At 45.2% G+C, this 10,226-nt stretch overlaps 2 protein-coding genes across 2 annotated transcripts; both read left to right on the plus strand.

Moving 5' to 3' along the window:
* Window positions 1–1,874: 1,874 nt before the first annotated feature.
* MELLADRAFT_87939 (uncharacterized protein) lies at window positions 1,875–3,131 on the plus strand (the record flags this gene model as incomplete). Its single annotated transcript, XM_007419560.1, has 2 exons — window positions 1,875–2,052; window positions 2,143–3,131. 2 exons carry the CDS (start codon window positions 1,875–1,877, stop codon window positions 3,129–3,131), a joined length of 1,167 nt encoding a protein of 388 aa, XP_007419622.1.
* A 1,035-nt stretch (window positions 3,132–4,166) lies between these two features.
* On the plus strand, window positions 4,167–5,492 carry MELLADRAFT_70209 (uncharacterized protein; the record flags this gene model as incomplete). Its single annotated transcript, XM_007419561.1, has 1 exon — window positions 4,167–5,492. One exon carries the CDS (start codon window positions 4,167–4,169, stop codon window positions 5,490–5,492), a length of 1,326 nt encoding a protein of 441 aa, XP_007419623.1.
* Window positions 5,493–10,226: the final 4,734 nt, after the last annotated feature.

The following is a 10,226-nucleotide window of genomic DNA, read 5'->3' on the forward strand; positions in this document are numbered from 1 at the left end:
TCATCCATTTGGTCACTTGACTGTGCAGGCTGAGCATTGGAGGGCCCAACATGACCTGAGCAGATGAGCTAGCCCTCCCTCAGGCTTCTTGGCTAGGGGATAAAGCCTGAGGAAGGCCTAACCCATCTGCTCAGGCCATGCTGACCATTTGATCAGATGATGAGCTGAAAGAAAACTGGAGGAAAATTGGAAGAAAATTGGAAACAAACTGGAAACAATCTTGGAGAAACCTCCAAACTTTATCTGCTCACATCTATGAGAGCTTCTATTTTTCCCCCTGTGGGTGTGGATAGTACCGTCAGGATACTCCAGAAATTGTGCATATTTCTACATGAATAAACAAGGTTTACAGAGAAAATTCTTCAAGATAGTAGAGGATATTTGGCTGATGTTTTTGGACTGTATCTGAATATTCTTGCAAGTGTTTCTCAAAGAAAATTGAAAAAGCCATATCTTGGCACTCGTGTTCTGTGAGATGTACATATTACTACCGGGATCCAAAAGTCATTGCACATCTGTCTATGCAAATAAGTGAGGCTTGGCCAAAAATCACAAGCCTTGATGGGAGATTGTTTTGAAGAAATTCTGTATCACAATATCAAGCTGCATACAATCAGGTTTACCAGAAGAAATCTGCCACACTGTGTCTGTGTAGGGTTTGCTTGTCAACAAGCGCACACCAACTCCCTTTGAGGCAGAAAGGGAAGTGGTGCGCGCTCGTCAACAAGCGAACGCTACCTGGACACGGTGCCAGATATATCCCACATTGCTAGATTGTTCTGTGCACTTCTTTGAAACACTACCCCAAGACCAATTTTTTCAAGAGATATGGAATAGTGATATCTTAGAAAAGATCATATCAGTACTAGTAGTTGTAGAAACATGGTTCCACCCTTCAGGACATAAACAACACTAAAGTATATGTAATGCAGCCAAAAAAACAATGGTAAACTGGGCCCACAATTTATTGCTTGTTATCAGAGATTCCCTGAATATAATTATGGGATACAAAGTTAAAACCGGGATTTTTCTTCCCAGTTTTTACCCAACAGCCCCAACAGCCCCAGAGCTCTGCCTCGCCCCCACATCCCACGTCCCCATCACTCACCTTCCCCTTTCCCCACATACTACACAAACACCTCCCTCAATCTCCACATTAACTTCAACCACATCAACCACATCAGTATGCCTTCCGATTCAGAACTCCCATCCGAGTCCATCCATACTATCAATTCATCCTCCGAGCCGGATGTTGAAAACCCTTTGACACAGCCTCAACTCCAAATTGATCCTTCAACGCTTGGTCACGTCCTTGCCGGCGTAATTCAACTTGCTCAAACAGGTGTTTCACCTTCTCTGCCTCCATCAAAACGAAACATGCCTTGCAACAAACAAAAAAACTCAACTGCCGCAACCCCTCGCAAATCGAAACCAAAGAAAAAAAAATCGCCCAAAAAAACTCCGCCCAAAAAAACTCCGCCCAAAAAAACTCCGCCCAAAAAAACTCCGCCCAAAAAAAATCCGCCCAAAAAAACTTCAACCAAATCAACTTCAAACAAAAAAAATCAAACAAAAAAGAAGAAGGTGAAGGTGATTCACAAGTCAAGCAAAGGACCACAATTCACTGGGCTCATGATGATAACGGTGATGGGAAAAGTTCCATGTACTTCTTACTCAACTGGCTCACCGAAGAGGACAATTTTCATAGATTCAAATACAAAGGCTCGTATAAGAGAGATGTGGCAGAAGAAATCGAACAGTACTTGATTGATAATGGCATTACCTGGCAAAATCCGCATGCTATTCAATCAAAAGTAAGTTTGTTGGTTATCTTTTATCATATCTTGATAAAATATGAGTTGAACTGATCATCTATGGCTCGTTTTGGGCTTCAGGTTGAGAAATTGGAGGTCCAATGGCAAGCAGCAAACGGGCTTCGTACGGGTACAGGAGGTGGAGTCTGTGATGCTGCTTTGGAACTAAAAAGAAAACATGAATGGGATGATGATAGCCCCAAGTGGGTCCGTGAAAAGATGGTAGCTTTTGGTAAATGTAGTCTTACTCTTTTCTCTTTGATTCACTTTGCTCATCTCTTCTCACTTTGATTTACTTTACTCGTCATCATGATTACTCAACTACTAGGTCCTATTTTGAAAGAATGCAAGTACTACTTTGAGCTGGAGCCAATTTTTGCGACTCGACACGGCAACACTCGGCTTTTGGTTGCACACAACTTACCTCACGACACTGAAGATGAAGATCATCATAGTTACAATCATGAAGACGAACGTGATCCTTTAGAGCACTCACCTAACTCAAATTTGGCTTACCAAGATCGTCAAGATCGTATCCCTTTAGAACACTCGCTCAACTCAAACATCGTTCATGATGACACTTGCCAGATTGATTCAGATGGTTTAATGGAAAAACTCAGGGAGATGTTTGATGACGATGAAGGTGATCGATCTCGCAGCCCATCTTTAGCCTTGACGCAAACACCATATCGACACCAACTTACTAGTTCAACACCTCTGGAACAAACTGCTTCAAAGATTTCTTTAGTGCAATCCACTGCGCAATCTAGTATTGGCAAGCGTTACAAAAAGGGTTCTGCTTCGCAAATTCAGGACCTCGTTCAAACCCAAAAAGTCACTCGTGGTGGTCGTGGCTCTGCATCAGTCGAACCTAGAAACCGGTCTTTCCGTGGCTCTGAATCAGTTGAACCTAATAATGAGATCAAGGAGGAAGACTTCATTTCAATGCACGAAATGAAGTTTGATCGAATGTGCAACATAGCTGATAACTTAGCTACTATGTTCCCTCAAGCACCAAAACCGGTCTTAGACGAATCACAAGAAAAGCAAAAAGCAAAAATTGAACTTGAAACGGCCGAGGTGGTGTTAAATAATGAAAAGAAGAAGCTTGAATTAAATGAATTTGATCTGGGTGTCAAGAGAGATCATCATGAGCTTGAAATGCAAGCAAAGCGGGCCGATTTGGAACAGCAACAGACTGTAGGACATGCACGATTAATCAGCATGTTGATGAAAGATAATTCTCTTACCCTTGACGAGGCGGTGAGTGCTGCCAGAGCTGCTGCAGGAATAGTTGCCTCAACTCGTAGCTCGTAGTTAAATTATTGCAGTGTGAGTGTTATTTCATGTACTTTATTTATTCAACTTTTTAGCTGATATTTGAGGGAGTTGTGCAATTAGGTCCAAACAAACTATAATCAAAGTATTAAAGATTATGATTTATAATCATATAAGTTCTTTGTAAAATTATTCATTGAAAGTCGAAAAATCATGTTTGTTTTATGATTGAATATCTTTCAAATTGTGTTCTCACTCATCTCAGTTTTTGTTTGATGTCATTAGTTTTTAAAAGATGTCTCAGATATTTGATTTGATACTCAGAAAAATAAGTTACAAATGGCTTTGAAAATGCAATGTGATTGATGTTCTTGTTTGTTTCAAATTATCTTGTGTTCGATTTTTTGAAACAGATGATATCCATTCCAAAATAGTGACTGATATATTTTGATTGATGATATTTGTATAAGACACACAAAGGCAACTGTAAGGAAGAGTATGGGTACGAGTTAGTTACATATAGACTATGGGGTTACAGAGTAGAGTGTAGTGTTTCTTATATAGATTGTCCATCCTCTTTCCTTTTTGGTTTCTTCTCTTGAGGAACCCTTTTCCTCCTTCTCTCTACTAGTAGCTTTTCTTATTGATTGTTCGGTGTTTTATAGGTATGACTCCCTCAGGAGGAACCCTTTTCCTCCTTCTCTCTACTAGTAGCTTTTCTTATTGATTGTTTGGTGTTTTATAGGCCTTTTAAGAAATCATACTCAGGTGCTACTTTCGTCTGGCTTCGGCCGTGTGCCCTCAGAATCAGTGAAGGTCGACTAGAGAGATCGACCTTACACTTTTTTAAAGTACACCTCCGAGTTCGAAGGCGTCGATCGATTCTCGAACTCAATCTATTGCGCCACTATTCAATTAAACCTTAAACCACTCAATTCAATTCAAAATTTTTTTGAACACTCGATTCTCCTTTTTTTTATTATTTCTATTACCTGCTTTAGCCTGACACCTGAACTTAAAACCAGTTACCCCGCACTTCCAGTATCCTGCCCAGTCTCACCTGCTGTCCTGTCTATGTCTGATAATCGTCTGGGTTTTAATCGAACAACACGTCGAAAGCCAGGAGATCCAATACCTCCAGTCGATAACCCAGAACGCATCCTGTTCCCATCTCGTGGTGTTCCGGCTCCGATATCTTGCACTCCTATTAGACCTACCTCAGCTCCGCCACTCTTACCCTTGGTCGAATCTACGGGTTCGACACCTTTGATAGTACAACAGTGGGATTCTATTGTTAGCCCACCGAATCCTAACGGCTACCCTGTGATCACGGCGAACTGGCCGCTACCATCTGACGGTCTTTCCCTGGATCAACTTTCGGAAGATTCGCTTGCGGTCGATAGGCAGGTTAATCATCCAGCCTCGAATTTGCGCCATCCTCGCCACAGCATCCCTGGAAACTTCGACCCGCATTCCTCCTTCATCAGTTCGGGGGAGGAGACCATTCTGAATATGGCGAATCGACAGTCTACTTCCCAACCTCCCGAGTTTGATGTGAGTGCGGAGTTGGCTCGAATAAAACTTGATAACGATGGACTACGTTCAGACAACGCTGGTCTTCGAACAGAGATTAGCGAAGTTCGTAGCCTCTTGCAGAACTTCTTGCAAAGTCAGAGGCCTCAGGACGAATCTCGTGAGGGTAATGTCACTGCCCGAGGGGGATCTTCTACTCAGCAACCCAGCCCGGGAGTGGGTCATGAGGCGACCCCACAAATATTCACCTCGACACCGGCGGTAGGACGACAGAATCTTTTCAATATTCCGCCTTCCTTGCCTTCGGTCGCTGATACCCCGGTCTCTGTGGCTCCGGCTCCTGCCGATTTGTCGAAGTTCCGTGCTACTGACTGGCCCCAATATAAGGGCAAATTTGGCGATGTTGCCGCCTTTCACATGTGGCAATACCAGATGGAGACCACCTTCCGTGTCAAACAAATTGATCGACCGGAAGATCGGTTTCGTATACTCCCGATGGTCCTGGCAAATGACCCGGCTTCGTCTTGGTGCCGGCGATCGGAACGCAACTTTGAGGGTAAGACGTGGGAGTCTGTGATGTTGGAGATGCAAGGTGTGGTGTTGCCGGTTGGTTGGGATGAAGCGGCTAAGGAGCGCTTACGTGAATTAGCCATGAAGGGGAATGAGTCGGTAACAGCTTATTGTGGACGGGCTAGGATGATTCAAGAGGAAATTGGGGTTGATGACTGTAGTGATGAGAGTTTGGCTGAGGCGGTAGTGGGAGGGACATCAGGGACGTTTAAGGCGTGGATCAAGATGGAGCGCGTCGTGAAGAACAGCCTGGACCCTCTAACGAAGCGCTTCTCGTTCCCTGTCTTCGAGGATTGACTCGGTTCCATTTGGCTCCTTGCCCAATCAATTGACGGGCGGAACACTGGCCGATCACAATCGACGGCGGGACCCTCCTCGACTGCAGCGGGTACTACACCAGTTGTTCATCCTAGATCGACTCACTCGGTTAATCTGGCGGCTTCGAACGCCAACCGTCCTCCTCTGTCGCCTGAAGAGCTTCAAGCCCGTAATGTCCGTTTTGGCGCTTACATGCGATCCATCGGCTTATGTCCTCGCTGCAAAACCTCGTGCAACAAGTGGTTGGGAGGTTGCGAAGCGAGACCTAGTGCTACGTTTTTTTCCGTTCCTATGGAGTTCCCGCGAGCACCACCCTATCCATCCGCCAAGGGTGGCGCACCTATCCCACCATCTAAACCTGCAGTGCCGACAGGTGGTGCGAGACCATCTCGTCGTGTGGACGTGGCGACTGTGGAAACGGGTCAAAGTTCGGTGGATGTTGCGGCGACGGGTAACTTTCCTGACCTGGGACGTGCAGATCTAGCTGCTTACGAGCAATTGATCAACCACTTGAACGGGCCAGCCGATGACGATGTTGTGGAGGCGGCTGAGTACGAAGCTTCTCCTGATTGATCTATGTATGGCAAGACCCTGATTATGAGCTGGCTTTTGAACGGGGTACCCCTTCGTGTTCTAATTGATACCGGTGCAGGGACGAACCTCCTCTCGGAACACGCGGTTGACCAGCTACACCTCATTCGACGGCCTTTGCCGGTACCAATCACGGTACGTCCTGCGATCCTTTCAGAACCGACACCTTTTGTTTTGAAGGAGTTCACCTTTGCTCACGTCAAGGCTCCTCTTCCCTCCTTTACGTTTGGGGCGACAGCTTTCAAGATAGCGCCGCTTGGGGGAGAATATGATGTGATTTTAGGGGCGCCTTTCCTTTCTAAACATCATCTTACTGTATCCTTGTCCCGACGGCTGCTGCGCAATGAAAAGAACAGTTACGAATTTTTTGAACAGTGTGTGATTGATGAGAAGAGAAAAACTGAGGAGTTGAAAAAGAAGAGAGATGTATTGGTGAATACAGTGTTGCAGAATTTGGAGAAAGTGAATGAAGTACATGAATTTAGCATGAAAGAAGTAGCTATGTTAAAAGAATTTGAGGACCTTTTCCCTGATGAGTTGCCAGCGGTGTATGAAATGGATGATGATGCTGAAGAAATTTTCCCAACTGAGTTGCAAGCCGAATCTAGTAGGATTCGTCATCGTATCATTCTCACCCAGCCTGATATTCAAATTAACGACAAACAATACGGGTACCCACGGAAACACCTTGACGCGTGGAAAAAACTGATCAATCAGCATATCGATGCCGGTTGACTTCGGAAATCTTCGAGTCCTTATGCGTCACCATCGATGATCATACCGAAGAAAGACCCGACAGCCCTTCCTCGCCTCATCTGTGATTACAGGACCCTGAACAAATACACTGTGAAAGACCGGGGACCCTTACCGAATCCCAATGAAGCGGTGAGGCTTGTCGCATCGGGTAAGATCTACTCGTCTCTGGATCAAATCAACGCGTTTTTTCAAACAAGGATGGAGGAAAAAGACATACCACTGACTGCCATTAAGACTCCGTGGGGTCTGTACGAGTGGGTTGTGATGCCTATGGGGCTAACTAATGCGCCGGCGACACAACAACGTCGTTGCGAGGAGGCCTTGGGGGATTTGGTGAATAAGGTTTGTGTCGTGTATCTGGATGATATCGTGGTCTTTTCTCAGACGGTGGAGGAGCATGAGTATCACTTACGAGAAGTCTTGAAACGTCTTCGAGCAGCTAGACTCTACTGTGGCATTAAGAAGACCCAACTTTTCCGCCGACAGATCAAATTTCTCAAACATGTGATTGGAGACGAAGGCATCATGGCTGATGAGGAAAAAGTAGAGAAGGTGGCGAACTGGCGGTCTCCTAAGAATCCAAAGCAACTCAAAGAATTCTTAGGGACCGTGCAGTGGATGAAGAAGTTTATCGAAGGATTATCTAAATATGTTAGCACATTGACGCCGTTGACTAGTTCTAAGCGCAAACCAGAGGACTTCAAGTGGACAGTAAAAGAAGAGGACACTTTTAACAACATCAAACGCATGATCACCACCTTGCCGGTCCTCCGAAACTTAGATTACGACTCTGAGGAGCCGGTTTGGCTTTTCACCGATGCTATTCAAGGTCACAATTGGGAAACCGCTTCCCCGGTTGCTTATGATGGTCGAACCATGACGGGCGCAGAACGTAATTACCCTGTACATGAGCAGGAGTTATTGGCTGTCGTGCACGCTCTTAATAAGTGGCGACTTCTCCTTCTAGGTTTAAAGATTAATGTAATGACGGATCATCATTCTTTAACATATTTGCTGAAACAACGAAATCTCAGTCGCAGACAAGCACGCTGGTTAGAAATATTATCACAATTTGATCTAGATTTTAAATATCTACAAGGTGCAGACAATTCAGTTGCGGATGCGCTATCGCGCATTGATACAGCGGCCTTGACTGAATCTCGACCCGCGCTGGATGCTGAAACTCGTCAAACTATTACGGAGGGGTATAAGACGGACCCATTTTGTATCAAGCTAGCAAAAACCTTACCACTCCGGGCGAACTGTAGATGGGAAGATGACTTGATGTTGATGGATGATAGGGTTGTGGTCCCAGTGAACGGGGAGTTGAGGACTGCTTTAGTGAAATCGGCACATCAAGCAGTAGGCCATTTAGGAAACCTCAAGACTTACCATCGTTTGAAAGAAGAGTTTTTCTGGCCGGGATTGAGTGATGAGGTTGAGAGGTGGGTCAGGCGTTGTGATGAGTGTCAAAGGAACAAAGCGCGAACTACTCTTTTGCCAGGACGAGCGCAGACCACGGATCTACCCAAACGGCCGATGAGTAGTATAGCGCTGGACTTTGTGGGACCTCTACCTAAGGTTTCAGGTTACGATATGCTACTGTCTTGTACCTGTCGACTTACCGGGTTTGTACGCTTGATACCTACGAATCAGAAGGACTCGGCGGAAAAGACGGCTCGTCGCCTTTACGGTTCTTGGTTATCGCTTTTTGGAGCTCCGGATGAGATGCTGGGTGACCGTGACAAGATATGGGTCTCTAAGTTCTGGAAAGAACTCCATTGCCTGTTGGGTATTAGTATCAATATAACCACCGCGTATCATCCTCAAGCGGACGGCCGTTCTGAGCGTACGAACAAAACCTTGGGTCAAATTCTACGATTTTCAACTCAAGGCCGTCAGGGACGTTGGTTAGAGTCCTTACCTTCAGTCGAATTTGCCATCAATTCGGCAGTCAATTCGGCGACGGGGGTTTCGCCCATGTATTTCGTACTAGGTCATCAGCCGCGACTTTTTCCAATCCCGTCATCGAGAGCATCGAGCAGTCGGGACGTTGAGAAGTGGGTGATGTCTCGACAGGCTGACTGGGCCCGTTGTCGAGATAAGCTTTGGGTCTCGAGGGTTGAACAGGCGGTACAGTACAACAAAAGAAGGGGGGGCGACTTGAAGTTGGAAGTAGGGGATCAGGTGTTGGTAGACAGCACACATCGAAGCGCGCAAGTGGGGGGGAAGGTGGCAAAGTTGAGAGCGAGATTTGATGGTCCGTACAAGGTGCTGGAGGTCATTAATGGAGGGAGAGATGTCCGATTACGACTTTCGGCCAACGATAAATCTCACGACATCTTCCATATCTCGAAGCTGAAGAAGTATCAGACAGATGAGTTGGTGGATAACTGTTGAGTGGGGCGAAGGACTACCCTGTGCAAGTAAGTTCCTTCCTTAAGTATGCACCGCCGCGGGGTTCTACCACCTCCCATTTTCGCAACAACACCTTGGCCACGCCTGTGAGCACATAATCTTCGACCTTGCTCTTTTCAGGACGTGACGCGGCGCGGGGATTCGACGATTCTTCAAATGCCAGGATTTACGGATTTAGTTATCAATGGTTTCCTTTTCTTTCCTTTCTTTTATTTCTGTTTCAATTTTTAATTTTTTATTTTCTGTTTCAATTTTAATTTCTTTTATCTCACGTTAATTTAGTTTCTTCTTTTGATTATTTCTTCAATTTTGTTTTGTTCTATGTTCTGTTTTGTTTACTTTTGAATTTGGGAATAGTGGAGGAAGTCTTTAGGGGGACTTTTGTTTTAGTTGGGGGGGGTGTAAGGAAGAGTATGGGGTACGAGTTAGTTACATATAGACTATGGGGTTACAGAGTAGAGTGTAGTGTTTCTTATATAGATTGTCCATCCTCTTTCCTTTTTGGTTTCTTCTCTTGAGGAACCCTTTTCCTCCTTCTCTCTACTAGTAGCTTTTCTTATTGATTGTTCGGTGTTTTATAGGTATGACTCCCTCAGGAGGAACCCTTTTCCTCCTTCTCTCTACTAGTAGCTTTTCTTATTGATTGTTCGGTGTTTTATAGGCCTTTTCAGAAATCATACTCAGGTGCTACTTTCGTCTGGCTTCGGCCGTGTGCCCTCAGAATCAGTGAAGGTCGACTAGAGAGATCGACCTTACAGAAACACATCATAAGTTTGACGCGAGGAAACAAAATCCTCAAAAAGCTGTTTTTGTCTTTCTTCATTGCGGTCAGCCGACAATAAATAACCATCTTCTTCATCTTCAAATTGAGGAGCATTTGGGGGTGCCTGACGCACCCTTGTCTCATTGTCAAGTCCTTCATCAAATCTTCCCAACACTCCTGACCAT

This window comes from Melampsora larici-populina (assembly GCF_000204055.1).
Source record: "Melampsora larici-populina 98AG31 unplaced genomic scaffold MELLAscaffold_248, whole genome shotgun sequence".
NCBI classification, from domain to species: domain Eukaryota; kingdom Fungi; phylum Basidiomycota; class Pucciniomycetes; order Pucciniales; family Melampsoraceae; genus Melampsora; species Melampsora laricis-populina.